General features: G+C 35.5%; 1 protein-coding gene across 3 annotated transcripts in view; it reads right to left on the bottom strand.

Moving 5' to 3' along the window:
• LOC118621157 (muscular LMNA interacting protein) overlaps positions 1-22,471 on the bottom strand; it is a 251,384-nt gene extending 228,913 nt beyond the window's left edge. For all 3 annotated transcript variants that reach the window (XM_036248472.1, XM_036248473.1, XM_036248474.1), the window contains exon 1: positions 22,350-22,471. In XM_036248472.1, the coding sequence (XP_036104365.1) occupies positions 22,350-22,412 (63 nt within the window). In that variant the 5' untranslated portion in view covers positions 22,413-22,471. The remainder of the gene's footprint in view (positions 1-22,349) is intronic.
• Positions 22,472-22,870: the final 399 nt, after the last annotated feature.

The raw sequence follows: 22,870 nt of genomic DNA, 5'->3' as shown, positions 1-22,870 counted from the left end.
GTTTGGCAGTTTCTTATAAAGGTAAACATACACTTATATGACCCAAAAAAGTCCTCTCCTTGTTATTTGCCCTAGGGAAATAAAAACTTACATTCACCAAAAAACAAAACAAAACAAAAATTGTATACCAATGTTTACAATAGCTCTATTCATGATAGCTCCAAACTGGAAACAACCCAAATGTCCTTCAGTGGGTGAATGGTTAAACAAACTATGAAACATCTATACAAGGGAATCTTACTCAACTAAAAAGGAGCAAAATATTGATGCATTGAGGCATGCAATGACCGGGATGGATCTCAAACACATTAAGCTGAGTGAAAGAAGCCAGTCTCAAAAGGTTATATACTGCATGATGCTATTGATATGACATTTTCAAAGAGATATAACTATGGTTTTGGAGAATAGACCAGTGGTTGCTTGGGGTTAGGAGGAGGGAGAAGATGTAACTACAAAAGGGCAACTTTGAAATTTCATATTGTGTTCACATAGGGAGTTTTTTTAATGTGATTGAACTGTTCTGTATCCTACCGGTAGTGCATTTATATCTATATATGTGTTCAAAATTATAGAACTGTACACAAAAGCCAATTACACTGTATGCTAATTGTAAAACAAAATTGAAAATAAGAAAAACAATTATCAAATATATTTGTTTGATAGCTTTTTACTTTGCAGCAGGGTTCTCAGAAACAAATTAGAGTTATTTAGCAAAGGAGAAATGCACACGTTTGAAACTTACAGTATATAAATGAGAGATGTGAAAAAAACAACTGGAAAATATGAGTGAGGAGAAATATTTCTGGATAAGAATATGGACACAGATAAAATGCAGCCTGGGTCTGGCAGGATTGGTAGAAGTTTTAATTTTAAAAAATGTATAATATTGGTATTACAGAAGTAATATTTACCCATGTAATACAGTCCAACAATACAGAACTATAAAACTAAATGTGAAACACACACACACGCACACACACGACTGATCACTACTACTCCCACTCCCCAGGGTAAGCACTCTTAACTTGGACATAGCTTAGTTTTTATCCTCCCAAACATTTTTTGTGCATAAACAAATGCTGAATATATAGTTTATTGAACAGGCTGATCTCGGCAGAGTACAGACCTAAAATGATTTTATTTTTCTTTAATATTTGCAACCATGCTCTCAGATTTCTCTACATCACCCCTACAAACGGCTGGGGAAAACACCACAGCTTTGTGGTGCCTTTCAGCCACTGAGACTAGCTCACTAAGTTTATTTAGAGCAGCAGCTTTTTGAAGAAAGAGTAAGCCTGAAAGGATCTCAAGTAATACCTAACTTGTCAAGAATTTGAATAAAATGGCAAAAAAATTAAGAGTATAAAAAAACAAATCTGTCTAGGTTAATATTATCTTATATGTATGATATCAAATATGCATGTTCAGCTAAATTAATTATTTATGAGTAGACTTGATTATTTCATCTATATCCCTAAAGATTTACATATTCAAGTTAGGTTAAAAAACATTTTTTAAAAACACTTTGTTGTCTCTATCAGAAAAATGAAGACTCACCTAACATTCAGAGTCACTTTATGTCACACTATATACAAATGCATGTTTTTGGTTTTATTTTTTAATAAATAGGGGATATATACAAGATCTGTTATTTTTACATCTTTTCCTTAACATATTACTGATGACTTGTCAGTGTAATTAGATCTTAATTTTTAATGACATAATTTAGTTAACCAGTCATACATTGACAGACATTTAGATTATTTTCAATGTCTGCCATTATAAAATATTGTTACATGAAACATTTATATGCCTCGTGTATCAGTTTCCCAGTGCTGCCATAACAAATTACCACAAACCTGTTGGCCAGAAGTTCAAAATCAAGAAGTTGACAGGACTACAGTCCCTCCAATTCCAGGTGAAATCCTTGTCTCTTCCAAATTCTGATGACTCCAGGTGTTTCTTGGTTGGTGGCAGAATAACCCTAATTCTGCTTTCATCTTCAGCATGGCTTTCTTTCATGCTGTCTTCTCCACTCTTAGGACACTTGTTCTTTAATTAAGAATTCATCCTAGTCTAGGATGATGTCATCTTGAGATTTTTTTACTTAATTACACACACAAACACCCTTTTTTCAAATAAAGTCACATTCACAGGTTCTAACTAGATGTATCTTTTGAACATGAGGCACAACTCAACTCACTACACCTTATAACTTGTGAACAAAGAATCTGTATGATTTTGTTAAAAGTGGTCCAACTAAACTATAAGGGATTTACATTCAAATTGTGTTAGATACTTTACCAACTGTGGATATTATTGGTCTCTTTCATGTTTTCTAATAAAAAATGTTAAAACAGTGACTTGTTTTAATTTGTACATCTTTAATAATTAATGAGAATAAACACCTTTTTGCATGCTCATTAGCATTTTCTATCTCTTGATCTGACATATGTCCTTTGTTGATTTCTGTAGTGTGGTTTCTTTTTCCAGTTGTACTCATTAATTTCCCATTGCTCTTGGTTGATAGGACTTGGCTGTGTAAAATGGAATGTTAATATTTTAAAACCTGACCTCTCCTTCCTTCTGGAAGCACTGGATGTGAACTATTCAGGTCTAGAATTATGGCCCTCTATTGTGAGAACCCTGGTCAGGCCTTTGTCCACTAGTTCTAAGGTGGATTGGTTGATTGGTCGGTTGGTTGCTTTCATTATCTAGATCAAGTAAGGCTCCAGTCAGTGCCCATCTCTACAAAGTAGTATAACACAATAGCTAAAAACACAGAATCTGGGTCAAATATGCCTTCAGGAAAAAAAAGTGCCAGTTCCTCACTGTGCTACTTTGGACAAGTCAACCATGCACAATTTGTTTCTTCATTTGCAAAATGAGAAACATAAAAATAAGATGCTGAAAACCCTATATGCCTGTTTATCTGTGGAGTATACTCTCCCTTGTCTCCTCTTCATCAAGGCTCAGCTCTTAAAAGAGGCTTTCCTGAAGTTTACTCTCTCACCTCTGTCTTACCACTTACTCTCTCACCTTTATCGATCTAATTTCATCATCCTGTTTTATTTTATTTTTCTATTTATTGTTACTTGAAATTACCTTGTTTATTTGTTTGTTTAACAGATTATCGCCAGCTCTCTCAACACCCTCCACTATAATGCTGGTCCCATGAAGGCTGCGATCTGGTTGGTCATGTCTACTTCAATATCCTCGGTTCCTAGATCAATGCCTGATACACAGTTGTTGCTCAAAAAATATTTTTAATTGCTAAATTAGCTAAACAATTAGACTAAGGTGGCTTCAATGCCTTAGTAGCCTATGTAGCCAAACCAAAACCTAAGCCTCTAATGCCTCCAAGTTAAGAAATCAAAACCTAAGGACAACCAATCATAAACAGTCAAGTAGGCTTCCCAAATAAGGCAACTGCTTAAGTTGTGACCAAATAATTTCCTTGCTTTGCTTCTGCCTCTTCACAATAAAAGTCTCTCCCCCAGTTCCTGTTTGGGGGGACAGCTTCTAATCACTTCCAGGTTGGCAACGCCTGATTTGAATGGATTTTTATTCTAAAAATCTCCCAACATTTTTAATGTGCCTCAGTTTATTTTTCTAACATATTATATTCAACTCAAAAATATTACTTGCTAACAAGTGCCTAGGCTATCAAATTCTCATTTAGGTCAAATGTATTGTATTTGCATTGTCATAGTCACTATCTACTGAGCACATTCTTATTTTTAAATACTCTAGCTATCGGAAAGTGAAGAATTCTGTAGTTAATACTTGGTTTTGGATAAAGACAGTCAACATCTTAGCAGGGATACACGGTTCGGCATACAACTCACTACAACACATAACACATGTAAAGAAACAAACATAGCCAGTGTTAGCTATATCTATTACATGACCTCTATTAGACTACAAAACCAAGAATTGGGTGATTTAAAGGAAAAATTAAAATAAAATGTTTTTAATGTTTATATTTTGCTTGTTTGGGTTACTGAGAAAAACAACAGCATGCAGGTTTATATATGGGGCTAACACCCATTCACTCATTTGAAACCAAATTCACAGTTCAGTGCCATGCCAAAAACAAATTTCTGATTTTGTTTTGCCACCAATACTTATTTCTTGCCATCTTTAAACCTGACCATCACCACTGCCTATATTTGCACCATGACAAAGAACGTTTCATTTTGAAAGACAGATGAGGTCTGGCTTTAAGATCAGTCTTGACCTAATTAACACACTTCAATAACATTCACCCATTTTAAATCCAATATATTTATTTCTCATGAGTTAGTTTGTGTTTGTTTGTTTTTAAATGGCAGTTCCCAGCATGATTTTCAGAGAAGAATGATCCAAAGTTCATAAAATGTCATTACACAGTACCACAGTCTCTAACCAATTAGTCAAGAAACTAAGATGAAAGGCAAGCTTAAAACATTTAAACTTTGTACATAACATGACCTTAAATTACTAGAAATACTAGTTTCCAAAGATCATATACAAATCTTTGTCATACCCTTTATTAGTGAGACTTCCATTGCTCAAGGATCCGAAGAATGTCAATCTAAGAAAATTATTTAAATCCATTTTATACATTATTTTTATTTTTATGTATCTTCCGTTCATACCAGAGGTAAATTTTTCAATAATAGCTCTATTTCTATTAACTTATATGATGACACTGTGATCTTTTTGAGATTCTCTCTTAGCTGAGTACTAATAAAACACCCATCTTAACTTTAATCAGGGTTTCATTAATAAAACTCCTTCCAAAATAACATTCTTAACACCTAATGTATTACAACTTCTCAGTTATCGCCCACATCATATCCAATTCCATAAGAGAAAAATAAATATCAGATTCTCAGGAAACATAAAGCAAGGCTATGATTAGGTAAAAATTAGACAATGTATATAAAAATCCCAAGCATTGTGCCTATCTCATATGTGCTCAAAACCTTTGTAAATTATTAACCTAATTTTCTAGTATGAAAAGTAAATTTACCTACTTGCATGTGTAAAAGAATGATAAAATAAAAAAAAATTAATTTACTGTTTGTATAGAAGAAAGACCAACTTGTTTGCTAGGTGAGAAAATTAGGATTCTGCAAGAAGCCAAAGAAAGTGGGATGTAATACTGTATATATAAAACTGTAGCTAAGAAGCTAAAGTTTAGTAATGACCAAAAAAAAATCTAGAATACCTTTCTAAGGACATCTGAAAACAGAGACTGAAATGTCAGAAAGAATGGTTTTTCATACTTTTGGACTTTATGGATCAATAATTGTCTTTTAAGGATTTATCATCATTTCATAAGTATTACGAAAATGTTAAAACCAAAAAATTGAGGAAGGAAATAATCTCAAAGATTGAGATTATGCAATTATTTTATGGACACCACATTGTTCATATTTTACTTATTTACTCAAGTGTAAGTAAAACCTGCCATAGACCAGTAATCCACAAACCACTTTTGGCCTTCATTCAGTCTCACAGAGACCCCCATGAATGAATGAGGTGCTTCTGAGATCTACCTTCTCCTCCTTCAAAGACCTCCTCTTTCCAAGGAGCTTCAATTCTTCTGACCATATGTAAGAGAAAAACCTCACTATGAAACTAATAACCTTAATGTAGACTGAGGTGATATCACAGAACAAATGTCTGTTGATGAGTTATCAGAAGGCATATTCAATAGTCTAATATGTCCTTTTACTCTGGTTCATTGTATGTACTCCTGCCTTATATCAGAGCTGACCTTTGGTAGAATGTTGAAGAATGAGAAAGTAACCTGAGGTATGAACAAGCATTTTCTGAACACCGTTATGCATTGATCTAGGTGTTGTCACTATTTAATCTCACATTAAATCATAAAAATCCAGGGGTGGGCAAAAGGAGGTTTACAATTATTCATGTGGAAAACAATAATGAATAAATAATAATACAAGAATAAACTTTGTTTCATGTACTCACAACTGTAAACCTATTTTTGCCCACCCTGTATTATCAGTAAACATTGGTAACAATACTTTAGAAAAGCAAATTGCGGTCACTAAAAGTTTCCAAAGACATCTCCACAGCTAGAGGGCATCAGAGCTGTGAGTCCATCTCTAAATCCAACATGACATTTTAAGCACTCAGCACTGTCAACCGTATTTGGACCATTACCCACAACCCTCTCCTGTGATACCCATTAATCTCTTTCAGAATGGTCTTTCCCCTATCGAAATCTCCCCCTAGGCTGCTAACTTTTGCTTTCTCAAAAAGTCTAATACATTTCTTCAAAGGCTCCCAAGGATTAACAGACTACACCTCCCCTTTTAATAGACATTTCTACTTCATAGCAACATCACTTTTATCCAAAATCATGAAGGAGAACAATTGTTTAGAGGCATCTATTAAAACCTCTTTTACCATGTTTTAAATCTATCTCACTATCTATCTCTCTCTCTCTCTATCTCTCTATCACACATACACACACACACACACACACACACACATGCAAAAGCATTTAGTGGCTTACAATGTCCTTTGAGAGTAAATCCCCTATATGGACCAACTTAATCATTTCGTGTTACAGAGTTAATCTAGGAAAGCCGTGGAAAATGGGCAAGCTTTCAGACACAAAACATGTGAAATCAACGCTGGTGGAGATACAGCTGTATGACACGTCCCCAGCTTTTAGGATAATAGAAATGTTGTGAATATTATCACCAGTTCTTTGCAGAGCACACACTAAATTATTAATCAAATGAGAACAAAAGGAGAACATGATGTGGGAAAAATAATGAAACCTATTAGAGACCCCCTTCTGAGTGCCTGAAATCTTTGATTACTCATAACCCCATGTCAGCAAAGGATGAAGAACAATAAATACCACAGATAATTACTATGCTCCTGTGACTCTCCAAGGGTAATATTAAAGGAACATACTTTCCAACTTTATTGAGGTATAACTGACAAATAAAATCATAAGATATTTAAAGTCTACATCAAGCATGTGATTTGATATACGTACACACTGTGAAAGAAATTTCCCCCACTCAGTTAACACATCCATCATCTCACATATTTACCTTTTTGTGTGTGTGAGAGAGAACATTTAAGTTCTATTCTCTTAGCAAATTTCAAGTATATAATACAGAGTTATTTTCCATCGTAGAAATTCCAGAAATGTTTTGGACATGCCTCTTTCTATAGGTAAAGCATGAAATCTAGGCATGATGTCTCCCAAGTCAAAACTTCAAAGAATCAGCTCTACCCTCACTCCACCCAGGAGGGTAAATAATTACATAAATCAAAACTGGGAGGAAGCTCATATTACTGGGTTCAATATTTTCTTTTTATTGATGAGGAAACAGAGACCCAGGGAGGGTGAGTGACGTGTCCCAGTAATGGCTAAGCCTTACTCATTCTTTTACTCAGAGAATGACGAGAGGCCAGGGATAAGAGCAACATTTAACGCCCCCTGGTAACTTTGTGATGATTTTTATGATGTTTTTAAAAAATAATACTATTTACACCTTTGAACATAAATGTCCACAACTTTGAATAATGTAATATAATCTATCCACTGGGAAGTTGATACAACTCCATCTATTTGTTTATGGCCCTTCTCTTTCTTGTACTAGATTTTTCTCATTCCACAAGTAAAATTAGCCAACATTTAAGAAAACAGAACTGAGTTTTCCCTCCTTCTTCACGATCAAGGGCACTGGCTGTGCCAATAACTCTGTAGCTCTGAAGCAGTAACTTGGAAGATCATCACTCTAATATAAAATGCAGCATGATACACAAAAAGGAAAACTAAGTTCAAGCCCTTAAGAAGAATGCCAGTGAATGGATTCAAGTTGTCCATATCCTCTATCCCTTTAGCTAAGAAACAAGCAAATGACATTTAACTGTTAGGGAATTCTTTCAACACTTACTTACTTACTTACTTGTTTTAAGTTAATCCTCACCCAAGGATATTTTTTCCATTGATTTTTTTTTTTTTTTTTTTGAGAGTATGGAAGGGAGGGAGGGAGGGAGGAAAAGAGGGAGAAGAGAGACAGTGGGGGGCGGGGAGGGGCAAACATCGATGTAAGCAATACACATTAACTGGTTGCCTCCCGCAAGCGCCTTCACCAGGGCAGGGATCAAACATGCAACCCAGGTACATGCCCTTGACCTGAAACTGAACATGTGACCCTTTGGTTCGTGGGCCAATGCTTCATCCACTGAGCAGCCACACTGGCCAGGGCTCCTCCAACTTTTAGAGAGTATAGAATCCATCTATGATCCCTGGAATCGTTGATTTCTTGGTCTTCATTCATGGGTAAGTGTAATAGCGTGTACCCATGTGCCCTGGATTGTCTGGGACAATCCTCGTTAATACCTGCTGTCTTAAAGTACTTATTAAAGGCCCTTCTTCCATTCTCAAAGGCCCCATTTCAACAATAAGTTACAAATTCACCTGTTAAGTAAGAATAAAAAAATGTACTTGCAAATAAATCCCAATAGTACCATAGAGGATAGGGGCTGGCTGACAGAGCAGCTAACCGTGTAATAGAAAGTTGAAAGTTTCCAGTCTAATCTTTCAAGAACAAAGAATAATAGAGTCCCCTTGTGGCAAATATCAGCTTTCACTTTTTCAGTGTTGTACACTGGAGTAAACACCCAGTTTGTGTTTGCTCTGAGGAAAACAGAAAATCACCACAAAAGGGGAGCTGAGGTTCTGGGTCTATCGTGAGAGGGGTATAGAGGTGGTTAGAGGTGCGGGTTCTGGACTCAGATTGTTCCGAGCTCAAACTCTTCCACTTCCTTTCTATGCGTCCCAGGCAACTGAGTTTGGACCTATTTCACTGTAAAATGGGAATAACATCATCTACCTCCAGGAGCTGTGGTGACGACTGCAAGGGAAGTACCTCACCTGCCTCTCGGGACAAGGAACATGCTCTGCTATCACCAATATTATCACCATTTGGGCAAAATTACTGTTTTTCTTCAACTACCAGTCAATAAAGATTGAGTTTTAAAGCCCGCTATTACATTAAAAATTCAATTAAAATACTTTGTAAGAATAATGTCTTCAATTATTTGGGCTACTGAATTAAAATACCAATAGCTGTCCCTTAGTGAATGATAAAGTATCAACAAAAAAGACAATCTCAGAAAAATTTCAGCATGCTCGGTGCCTTTAGAATAATGGCACTCCATCTGTCCTACCATTATTGATAAGTACCCATCTAAAACTTTTCCAAGAAATTGAAATATAGTAGCCCACCCTTATCTGAAGGGATATGTTCTAAGACTCACAGTAGATGCCTGAAACTGCAGATAGTATCGAGCCCTACAGATACTATGCTTTTTCATATATATATCCCCTGTGGTAAAGTGTATTTATATGTTAGGCACAGTAAGAGATTAGCAACAATAACCAATCTTAAGATAGAACAATTATAACAATATACTGCAATGAAAGTTATGCGAATGTGGTCTCTCACTCTCAAAATATCTTATTAATCTGCACTCACCTTTTCACTTAAAGGTGCTCTTTGGCATATCCATATTGCCACCATCACTACTCTCGTGCTCAGGGGTCATTTTTAAGTAAAATAACGGTTCCTTGAACACAAGCACTCCATCTGAGAACCCTGATGGCTACTAAGTAACTAACCCTATAAGAAGCATCTACAGGGTGGAGATGCTCTGCTGGACAAAGTCATGACCCACCTCTCCTGAGAGACGATGCGAGATTTCATCACATGCCTCAGAATGGTAAGCAATTTAAAACTTGTGAGTTATTTATTTCTTTAATTTTTTATTTAATATTTTTGACTTATTTAATATATTTATTTAATATGGTTGACTAAGGGTAACTGAAATTATGGAAAGCAAAAACTACAGATAAGTGGGGACTTCTGTACATGGGGGAACCAAAAATGATCGCTTTTACATCTCAAGTACTATAACAACAAACGCACAATATGTCCAGGAATCTCAAGTACTCTGTTCTACCTCATCCATACTCTACAGTTGTTATTGCAGAGTATGATAGAGAAGAATCTACCTCTCAGTATTGAAGTTTGGTAGGATGAGAAAAAGAATCTAAGCAAAATATAAACTCGAAAATAAACAGAAAAATCCTCAGGTTTTATTGATTTCCTAAATATCTCATTAATTATAACTACCAGAGGTAAAGAGTTTCCAGATATCTGAAAATATCTAATACTAAATGCCATTTTGTTTTGTTTTTTAATCTTCACCTGAGGATATTTTTCCATTGATTTTTTTTAGATAGAATGGGAGGAAGGGAGAGAGAAACATTGATGTGAGAGACACAACAACTGGCTGCCTCTCACACAACCCTGACCAGGGATGGGGATCTAACCCTCAACTGAGATATGTGCCTTTGACCAGGAACCAAACCTGAGACTCTGGTCTGAGGAAAGACACTCTAACCGTGGAGCCAAATCGGCCAAGGCCTAAATGCCATTTTTTATAGTACTTACTTTTCACAAGGAAATTGTAAATATAACCTATTCCTGGGGCAAAAACAAGGTCAAATTAATCATTTAAAAATAGTACTAAAGCCCTGGCCAGTTTGGCTCAGCGGTTAGAGCGTTGGCCTGTGGTCCGGAGAGACCCGGGTTCGGTTCCCGCTAAGGGCACGTACTTCGGTTGCAGTTTGTCCCCGGCCCTGGTTGGTCGTGTGGGTGGCAGCCACTCGATGTGTCCCTTCACGTCGATGTTTCTCTCTCTCTCTCCTTCCTCTCTCTCCCTCCCACTCTATCTGTACAAAAAATGGAAAAATATCCTCAGGTGAGGATAAAAAAAAAAAAAAAAAAAAAAAATAGTACTAAAAATAGTATCTCTATGGCTTTACTTCTCTCCACTCTGAGAAACTTCCACAACCTCTAAAATTATCCCATTGCTCTGTGAACTCTGACTAATATGGAGTATTAGTATGGAGTGCCCTTTCCCTCCTGCCACATGCTGGCTTGCTACTGACCGTGCCAATTTTAAGTTCTGCCACCAATGCGATGGCTGCCTGCCCATGGCCACACCGAGGTGTCCAGGGCTCTGTGTGGAACAGGCCAACGCCTCTGTCAAAGCTGCTAGCACCAAACTTGTGGGCATTTAGTGCTCTTCCTACTGCTCAGAGATTTTATGGAAGGCTATCGCTCTCAATTTTCACTCATGAGCAAAGCTGATGAAGTTAAAAAAAAAAAAAAAAAGCTGATGAGGTTGAGTTAGAAGTCAACCAGAAGGGGAGGCAGCCTGCCATACTCAGGAGCACTCATTTTCTCTGAACACACAACACAAGTAGCTCATCTATTTCTTCTCTTGGGACCTGGGGAATGAATCTCCGCCTGGGAAGCTCTTCAATGTTGCTTAAAAACCATCCTTTGAAAGTGCCAAACTATCAGCTCTCCAGATGTGGCTGAATCTTAAAGTGAATTCAGTTTAGGCTCAGCTGAGTACCACTTGCCATGTACCAGACACAGCCCTAGGTGCCAGGAAAACTAAGTTGCTGGCCTGGAAGAATTTGCAGTCTGTTGGTGGCCAAGGCTATTTAGGCAAAAAGATGAACGCACTCAAGGTGTCTATAAATCTGCTCTTAGATGAAAAGTAAAGCTCCATGTATCAGCTTACCTTTCATTCTTCTCTGATAAAATCTCATCAATTCAGCAGGATCATAAAAATGTGAGGTTAATATGAAAAAAAGTCATTGTGAGCTATCTGAAATTTCAGCAAAGCTAAAGATACAATTCAACCCATGGTAATTTTGCCTTTGTTTGGACTATTAGGATTCTACGGTTTTGCTATGAGAGATGTGCTGCACAAATATATGCACTGATTTGCATGTTAATGTGCTGCCAACATAGAGGGTCCATAAAAGAATCTTTCCTTTTTGCATAACATTTGTATTTTTATAGGGAAAAAAAAATGTACTCTATTGTCCACTGTATCATTGCCCTTAAATTTCCTTGTATGCTATTATAGATCAGTAATTCCTCTACTCTGGCCATTATTTTCACTTGTGAACAATATTTTATTTAAAATATTGTAATAAATATCATTATAACTATCTGTATAATTTCTTCACTTCAAACAGAATCCTAGAGTAAAATTACCCAGCCAGTAAGTATATAAGTATTTAAGGCTTTGACGCATATTAGGCTCCAGAAAAGTTGCATTAATTTACAGTTCTACTTGTAGTATATGAAACTATATGTTTTATAGAAAAAAAAATCTTACATAAAAAAACTAACTACTAGTAGTGTTTCTTTCCCAGGAAAATATCTTACATACAGGGAAGAAAAATTCCAGATGAAGGTAAGAAACATAAATTATGATGTCCTATACAGAATAAATAGTTTTTGGACTTAAAACTTTTTAAAATCAGATAATGCTGTTAATCATACTTATGTTATTCTTTTGAACATTTTACACACACACACATGCATGCACATATTCATGTACTCAGTATCCCTCCTATAAACCTCCTTCTACTTACCTATATTTTCCCCCTCCTAGAGATATCCTGTCTTGATAAGTCTAGCAGTTTGGGGTATTTTTTATTAATCATATAAGCCACATATTAGGTATGGCTGTAATTATTTACAACTCACAATTGAGCCATTAAGTCCTATCTCTGCATAGTACTTATATTCATGTAATATAATTATTCTCCACTAAGGCGTGTCTTTCAGAAAAGTCATCATGTTTTAAACACTCTTATTTTTAATCTCTGTCAGTCTTCACAGGACATATATAAAATTAAAACTTAACAAAGTTTTGAAGGTGGCCCACTTCCGAGTGGGAAAGTAAGCATTGTCTCTGGCCTAGTAGTTTGAAATCACATGTGGTCTGAAGAGAACAAATAACAATCACAAGACCAGGGTTTCTCCAGACACAAGAAGTAAGCATACATTACTGTTTTTTCTCCTTACTCTAATGACTACTGATTGAATGCTTACTATACATGGGCACTTGTCAAAGATTTTGTCATTTCAGTCCATATAACAGCTCTGGGAGGCAAGTAATATCCATTTTACAGATGAGGAAACTGTAGCTCGTGTAGGTTGAACACACAAGAGCTTGGATTTGAACCCTCAGCCCAGAGTCCTTGCATTTAATCATCAAAATCACTTTGGTACAAAGGAGGAGGATAAAAACTATCACTTTCTTAATTTTCAATTTCCAAACTTAAAAATGGCATGGCCCTGGCCAGTTTGGCTCAGTGGTTGGAGCGTTGGCCTGTGGACCAGAGAGTCCCAGGTTTGGTTCCCGCTAGGGGCACATACCAAAAAAAAAAAAAAAATGGCATAAATTTTTTTTCAGTTGTATGCTCAGAATTCTTTTGTCATGCCATTTTATAGCACTTACACAGTAGTTTCACATAATGCCATTTACCTCTCATTGAAGAATGGGAATGTTCCATAACACTAACCAACCAATGAAAACACAAAGCATTAAGGCAGAGCTTTAAAAATAAACTGAGGGGCTTCTCGTTCAAGATGACTGATGGAACGCATCCATTTCCCTCATATCCTCCTCTTGACCCCATTAAAATGAGAGTATAGGAATTTAAAAATATATCCACAACAATAAGAGATCAGGCAGGGTAGGAGCATCGGCATGGAAAAGCATTTTATAAATTCCTGGAAAATGAAAAGGAGATGGAGGTTTATTGCTAGATGAAACAGAGCCATGGCTAGGAAGGGGCCTTAATAAATGCCTTTCTACGCCCTGTAGGGCCCACCAGAGTCGAGGATGGCAAATTCCATAGGGGGCATGACTGTGGTGGTATTGCAAAAAAGAATTCATTGAAAACCTCTAAGACCAACACCCCCTTCTTCCTTTCACACCTCATGCAAAGGACCACCAGCAGCCAGGAGGCTAAGAAGCTACAAGCAAAGGGCTCCCAGGATGGATGGACGGACGGCTGGACAGATGGATGGACAGACGGACAGATAGATGAATGAGCAGAAGCAGATAGAAGAAGAAAACATGCAAGAATTCCTAGACTGACAGCTGAACTCAACTGGAAAACAAAATAGAAATAAAAACATTTTACTTTTTGTATTTTCTTCACACATTCTAAAAGAACTCTCTGTGATAAGCTTATTAATTCGTGCTGACATTTTCCTCCTTTCATCTCCCACTAGGACATGATATCCCAGAGAAATTATAACAGGTTCAGGAAAGCAATTCTATGGGTGCTCTCATCTGCTCCTGAGATGACTGTCATCAAGTTAGTATTTAAAAGCATGAGGTGGTCTCTGAGTTGCTACATTCTGACAAGGGCATGAGGCCTTTTTCTGAGAACAAGCTGGGGGTGACGTCTTTTGCAGAAGTTACACATGCAAGGAACACGCCCATTAACTGAAAAGAAAATTGACGAAAGGCCCCTCGGGACATTTTTAGGTTATAAATAAAAGAGAAAGGCCAGCAATTAAACCAGAGACATCCTCTCATCATTAAAAAAAAAAATCATTTCCTTATATTTATGAAGATCATGTAGCAAAATAAAGCCCCTGGCACTCTACGCAATTACATCACTAATACAACAGTCTATTTGTCATTCCCTGAGGGGAGCCGTACTTGGGACAGAACAACTAGATAAGTAATTGCAATTCCCACAATGAGAACCTACAAAACATTTCACTGCACGTACAGTGTGTTATAAATGTCACTGCGAACGCACAGCTCGGTTAAAACCTGCCATCCATCTCCCTTCCGTTATTCACCATCACACAGAGCTGTATCAAAAGAGCCATTGAAACAGTGCATCTCAGACTTACATTATCAGCAGACACTGCTTTAATCAGCAGTGGTTTTCAAAGGACCGGATGGCTCCAAGAACTTCGTTTGAACCATAAAGTTGAAATCTCGATCCTTATCAGTTTCACTTTACTTTCACCTCCCACACGGCCCTTATTTTTCTTAAAGGAATAAGAAAAATAGAAATGGTGGCTGGGATTTTGCCATTTCCACACAATCCACTTTTCCCCCAACCTTCAGCGATGCAAAGGGACTAAAATTAGAGTTGCAAAGGGACTGAGATATCTGTGTCAGGTACATAGCAGGGAGTACCGAAGGCTACAAAAGGGAATGAATAAGAGCTAAAGAAACCATTTTAGAAATAACATTTAAAACACTGATCTTGTATTTTTCTACATTTTTATTCCCAGTGAAAACACAGCATCCACTTTATGCTGTATTTTGAGAAAATAGAATGCTTTGTTTTTATAGTATTTCAATATTAGTATTGAAGCTACTTTCTTCATATATTCTATAATTTTCACCCACGATACAATGCTCAAATCTTTGTTGTTTCTCAGGGAAAATATATGCAATTCAACTGACGAGTACTAAACGGTAAACTTTCTATACCACAAAGAAGGTTTAATCTAATAACAAGGATTTTTGTTTCACATTTGGTCAGTGATGACACAAAAATATTAACTATTTGAAGGTTTCTAATGTTTGTATAAATCAGCATTATTTGGCATGAAAAGGATTTAATAAGTACACAACCAAAGGACACTTTCTGCAGACTTATAAAATTCTAAGAGCATAGCAATCTTTGCAAATCTAACCCAACCTATTATTTTGTAGATAAGGAAACCAAAGGTTAAGTGATTTGTCAGAGGTTACACAACTTTAACACAACACTGGTCTCCTAAACCCAAATACAACATGTTTTTTACCACACTAGATGGCACTTAGGAAAAGCTAGAGGTCTCTTCTTTGGAAGAAGTCTTCATCATCATCATCACACACACACACGCACACACACACACACACACCATCTCAAAGGCACAGATTCCTTGTTTCAGTTTTTACAGATATGCAGAATGGTACTCAGAACACCTGCATGCACTCACCTACGCTAACTCATCTTTTCTCCATTATCATCATTCTGCAATTTATCATTCTACATTATGCAAAACTCATTATTCTGCAATTATGCCCATTAAGATTTCAATTCCCACTACTTAGTAATTTCCCATTGATCCCCATGGTCCACCATTATTTTGGCATCTCATCTCCTCCCTTTTTTTAAAAGTTTATGCTACAGATTCTTCAAGTAATTTTAAATTTGTTGATTAGTGATGTTGAATATCCTTTCATATGTCTGTTGGCCATCTGTATGTCCTTTTTGGAAAAGTGTCTATTTTGGTCCTTTGTCTATTTATTAATTGGATTGTTTGGTTTTTGTTGTTTTGGGGGCTGGTTTGTTTGTTTGCTTGGTATTGAGTTTTATAAATCCTTTATAAATTCAATTTTAAAAATAAAAATATTTTAACTCTAAAAAAAATTGTTACTGGCTCTATGAAAAGGAGGCTAGAAAGAGGTTAGAGTAAGATTACTTATTATGTAAAAAAGATTTAAGATCAATTATTTAGTTTTTCACTTTGACCTGCCAAATGATCAGGATTCATGCATACTCTTTGCAATTATACATCTCCAGCTGGAGTAAGACCAGAACCTTTTTGTCACTCAAAATGCTTGAGGGATGTCTCAGTTCTTTGGAAAACATTATCAATGAACTTTCTAATACCAGATGCAGACTGATCAACCCTATATTAAATTTATTGACTTATCAGAGAGTTATTATCTCCCTGAGTAAGGGGAATAAATTAGTCATACTAAAACTTTATAAGCAACTGATTTCAGAACTTCAGGGAATCCTAGTTCTGAATTTCTTCTACTTGTCTTCCAGTTGAAGGATACTTATTGAGATACTAACCATAAAATTTTGGTCATTACTGCCCATCTGTTTTTATTTAATATTTATTTCCACAGAGTATTTTAAATGTCAACTTATTACAGAGCTCTGGTCCTCTATGGAGAAAAGGGAATAATAAATTCAAAATATGCTGTTGATGAATAGGCCATCCTTGGAGATGTGCCAAATAGAGTTGTACAATGCACTGTAAGCACCACAAACATGTTGGAGAGACCAGCAGCATTCTTAAAGATGCCCAAATGGCTACCATTCTCCCATAAAAGCAAACCTGAGCCAGTAGCATAAGAAAAGTCAAGTTTGGGGACAAATGAACTCACATCCTTTATCATCAAAACGGGCATTCAATGCAACTTTATCAGTAAAATCCAGAACATAGCAAGGGTCATTAGTCCACTCTTAAGAGCGGCAGAGAAACAGAAGGAGGTTTCCAAATAAATAATCAAATGCCAAAGAAAAAGAAATGTTATTGTTTGTTTGTTTTCATTTTTCATTCATTTTGATCTACCAAAATTAGTTTATTAAAGATGCAGGGCAACCAATTATGATATAAAGATACATAGACCTAGTACCTTACCTCCAGAGATTTACAACCCTAAATTTACCACTTATTATATGATGTTATCTTGTCAGGAGTTGTGTATAGATCAAAAACAACATTCATGCCATACTGAAAATAATCTCTAAATAATACATAAGAAACAACAGCAGTATAAATGTTTTCTTTAGGTATATCAGTGCTTACTGAGTACCTGTCATCAATTGTTCTAGTGAGATACAGTTAGAAAAATAAATATAGATGTATTCATCGGTTCAAACATCAGGAGTTTCCTGGGTGAAATTTGAAATGGGCTCCCTTACAGGAGCAGCAAGGAGAGACATAAAAAGGAAACCACTCCAGACTGGTAGGTAGTAAGTTTAATAAGCAAGGGAACTTCCATATGAAGCTTATCTTGGACAACCACAAGACAAGTAGATTTCTGTACATGCCCACCAGAATCTTAAACGTTTACATCGAGGTTTTAACTGGGTTCAGTCCTCTAAGCCATCCAGATGTTCTCAACAATACCTTACTGTCACGGCCGTGCCTTTGAAAACAGCTCTCACTGTGGGAACGGTGGGGAGAATATATATTCCAAGGACAGGAGGTGAGGGCCTCTGATTGCCCAGGGTCCAACGAATGGTCAACCACCGGTCACGTCCTCTCAATGACCTCCTCCAAAAGTGAGTATCAAGATGGGATAAAATATGTGAATGCATAAAATGCTTTATAACTGTTTCCTTGGTTAAGACATTCTGATGAATAATTATAGATTTGCTGCTGCAAATTTATCTGAGAAAAATGACTTGGGATGTTTTTATTTGGTCCATGTTTTTGTTTGCAACAAATCTCTTATTAGTAAAATAATTAATTTTATTTGTATTACTTAAGCTATAAATTAATAGCTAATTTAACCTTATTTAAAAGGCTACCCTTCACTGAAATACCACAGGATTTTAAATGCATAATTTTCTGTATTTTTATGTTTTACTCACAGAATTTTCTTAAATTTTTTTCATTGTACTATTTAAAATGAAGTGGCATGATCGTGAGAAGATCATAAGTAAATTTACATATCATTGAATAAGTCTTTCACCATCAAATTCAAAATAAAAACATTTTAAATGTAAAAAGTAAAAATTCTTTTATTTAAAATGTTTTCAACTTCTAATATGAGAGACACCCTGATTTAAAAAACCATCAGATGATATCATTTCTTTCTCAAGCTCACATATTTAGTTTTACTCAATAAAGTAATATTTATGACATTCAGAAATTGTCTACTCTGTTGATTTGTGCCTACCAAACCTCAATATAAAATGAGTTGGATGACATCCCCTTGTTATAATTACTTTTGTGATATTTATTGACATTTATTACTTGGGGAAACAGAATTGTCTCTTGTGACATATTATATAAATGTGATAGAAAGCATTAGATTTATGCATGAGATCTGATTGTTCTTATCATCTCTTAGAGAAACCATCATTATATCAGAATGTCCTGAGGTGCATGATCATTTTTACTATATTAATACATGATTTTTCCCTTTTCACTGAGAAATTGAAGTTAAAGATAAGCGGAAGTAAAATTTTTTGTTGATGTGTTTAATCATCTATAAGAAAAAGGGTTTGGACAGTAGTGAGAATTTCTTGGCTTAATTGTACTTATTTGTAAAAACATACTAAATAAAAAGGTAATTATTATTTAATTATTTCAGAAATAACTTTGTTATACATACAAATTACTCTCAGCTTTAATTTATTGAACTGTGTATCATTATTCTGAATACAACTCACAAATAAAATCAGACAATTAACATGTTGACACATCATTTTAAAGTGTTCTCCAGAGAACACTACTTAAAATAGTCACTGTCATTGCACACACACATTATAAAGCACTATAGTGATAAGGATTTTAACAAACACTTGATTAGCCTCCAGAGTGCATCATAGCTTCAGTATGTTGAAATACAACATGAGTCTCCAAGGGGAATATACTGTCTAGTGAATCCCCTATACAGAGTTTTATGAATGTTCTTGAGAATAGACCAGAACATCTTTTTTTGTGGAGCAGTTGAATAATCAGAGTTCCAAGAAACATATTTTGGGAGACACATGATACAATGGTTATTCAAGCCTGACCAGGAAAAACAAAAAATCCATTCATCACAAACACCAATTATTGTGGAATCAACAAAACTGAACTATATTGTTACAAAATAACTCCCTCCCTTCCCCAACCCTCCACAGAAATTGTTTTTGGTGTAATCTGGTTTTGCAGAGTCAGGCTTGACTTAAATATTCAACATGGCTTAATACGTTGGTTTTTCAAAGGGTGGGAAAGTCCTTCTAAGTCCATGCTAAGTGAATTTCCTTTTTCATATTTGAAAAATTGTTATGATATCCACCAATGTGTGAGGAATTTAGATTGGCATTGCCAAATTTAGGGCATTGTGAAGGATTTGAGAATCACACTTTTCTTTTTATTATCTATTGATGAACGGATATAAAAGTGGCACCTTCGATTGTCAAGCACCCAGGAGTCTACTTTTAATTACCAAAGAGCAACAAATTTAGTGCAAAAAATGTCAGAAGCTAAAGGTAGCAATTCACTCACCCATGTAAGATACGATTCATATTGGATACCAACACCCACTTTATTTTTGTCTATATCTTTGGAAAGAGTGAACTGATGAATTTTTAAAATCCAACTATTTGTTTTCTTTCTTGCTATCCATCTATCTTAAAAATGGTTTGCAAACCAAGCTAACCTTGCATATTGCTTAATTTTGTGATATATACTATAACATTGTTCATGATAAAGATCTTTATAAGTACACCTTGAATTTTAAATAAGATGCATAATCTAATTCAATGGTATTATAATACATTCATACTTAAATATTTTTATACTCTGTTCTTTTAAAAACCATAGTTTTATAAATTTTACTATGTATAATAAATTTAATAATTTTCAGAACTTACTGAACTCCAAAAAAATACATTTTAAACTATATTCAGCAATCTAGCCAATCATACTATATTACATCAGTATTAGCAAGGAATATAATGCTCCATGAGCTGAATTTTTGAAATATTTATGTATATAAACAAAATGTTTAACTAAAATAATCTCTATTGAAAATTTTCACAGATACATATTTTTCAGCTCTCTTAAATAGAGATACTGAACATCTAACAGCATCATCGGAATTCCTATATCTCAAAGGTGTTTAAATTATGGACCTAGTTCTCTTTGTTTGTATGGACAATTGCCCCAAACACAGAACTCTAATGCATTCCTTCCCTGCCTGAGGATGGTCTCAGTGCAGATTGGATGTTCTCAGGCCTTCTGATCTGCTCCACATTTCCCTCCAACCTTCTGGAAGTTAATCAGAGGTGAGCCCTGGGCCTCTCCTCCAGAAAATGTTCATACATTTTGTGCTTTCTCTAAGGAGAGGTTCTCACCTCCAGATTGATGGCTGTGTTCAAGGTAGAAGAAGGCAAACAGAAACTCTGACCTTCCAAAAAGTGAACTGCTCATACATCAAATCACTTCGAATAATAAGAGATCGTTTTCACTTCTGTTCACTTGCCCTAAGTCCACTATATTTGCAAAACTTCCTGTGAAAGATTGCCAGGAAGATCAGGGTCACGTTTCACTAACACACAGCATCTCTTCATGTATTTATTTACTCTCTATCTGGTTCCATAAAGGTTTTATTGCAGCTAAGAAAGTCTTGATGGTTAGCATACCTACATTTTTCTTTTATTCTCTTTCTCTATCAATAAACTTTGGGTATGTACTTTCAAAGAAAGTCAGGCCGGAAACAGTTTGCAAATCACAGGCTCAGCCTAGGGCTTTCTCATACATTATAGTTTTTAATCCTTACGACGACCTTCACATTAAGTATTACTATTCCCTGGCTCACAAGTATGTTAACTGAGACTCAGAAAGCTTAAATGAAACTCCACAGTCGCACGTTTAGAAGCTGTGAGGTGAGAATTCTCACCCAGACTTTTCTGACTTAAAACCCTTGGTTAGTTTAGTTCTACAATAATACGTGACTTTTAAAAACAGTCAAAAAGCAAAACACTGCATGTTTAGACAACCATGTGGAACAAAGGTCCACCGTTGATATTAAAAATTATGACCTGAGTCCTTTAAAAAATGTTATATTTTATCCAATAGATTTCTTTAAGACCTTGAAATTCTAATATACTTTAAGAGTTTCGACTCAACATGGTTATTTTCTTCATAATCCAAATATTAGTATCATTAATAGTGCATAAATCTCAGACATCCAGAACAATACCTTCTCATGAGTTTAAGAAACCACAGTTTTCTCGTCGATATGGTTTTACCTTTTGCTACTTGTACAATTAAATTTAGCCGTGCCCTGTTCTAACATTAACTCTGTAGCCACAGTAAATTTACAAACATAATTAGACTCCTACACTCATCAGGTGAACCATGATTCTACTCAAGGTTAGAGTATATTTGTTTGAGCGCATACAGGCAACAACTCTAGTTTATTGACATTTAATTTTTTAGCATCAAGATAAAGTTACTTTTACAACTTTTATGGCAAAAAATAAAAATAAAAACTTTTTATAAACTTTATCCTTACAAGTTTATTAACATATTCCATAGAACATGAAAATATTCTATAATACTTATATATTTTCCTTCACATATATTCCTAATATCCCCAAGAGAAATTAGACTTTGAACATTTGCTAAGCTTTATATCAATAAACACAATAATGTTCCAGTAGCAAGGCAATCACAACAAGAGCTCAAATATATATTGATTCTGGTTTTTAAAATGAAGGTAAAGCACATCATTTAACTAGATCAAATTTGCCCACATTCCAATAATAAAAATTTTTAACAACTTTATTACATTATTTTTAATAAAGCCCATGGAATTCTCAGCTTCAAGGCTGTTGTCCAGAAAAACTTGAAAATACAGACTGGCTAACACAAACTTTCCAACCTGTGACAGCTGCTTTTTATAAATCTGTATATGCTAAATCTCACAGAGCTTACCGTCAATTTCTCCTCTAAATTCTCACTTAATACGCTTCCTTTTTCATGCTTTTCAAATTCCATGTTGAAAGAGAAAGAGAGAGAGAAACAGAAAAGGAGAGATTCGGATTCAGTGTAGAAGATGATTTGACGTGCTTACATGTTAGATATTGCAGGCCACTCCAAGTCGTGAAAGCCCAGGACACTATCAGGAAGCCCTGGCGATAATTTCTGGTTAGCTAGTGTTTCCATTTATAGATGTTCAAATCCTATAAACAGAGGACTGAAGAGAAGGCAGGCAGCTGGGCTTAGATAAAGATAAATGTCACCAGATATAAAAGCAAACTCTTCAACAGGAAAATATTCCAACAGGTTAGGTTCTCTGAACAAAGTAAGATGTGTCTGACAAACAGCCCTGGTCAAAGAATTCACTAATAGCCTTTGGAGTAGAATGAAACACACTCTAGAATTTAGACCTAATAAATCCGTTTTAAAAGGACTAATGTGATAGCCATATAGCAAATATGAATCAGCCAGTCTTA

The sequence above is a fragment of the Molossus molossus genome, unplaced genomic scaffold (assembly GCF_014108415.1).
Source record: "Molossus molossus isolate mMolMol1 unplaced genomic scaffold, mMolMol1.p scaffold_m16_p_8, whole genome shotgun sequence".
Lineage (NCBI taxonomy): Eukaryota > Metazoa > Chordata > Mammalia > Chiroptera > Molossidae > Molossus > Molossus molossus.
The sequence above is the reverse complement of the archived record's forward strand: the minus strand, read 5'-3'. Positions and strand labels throughout refer to the sequence as shown.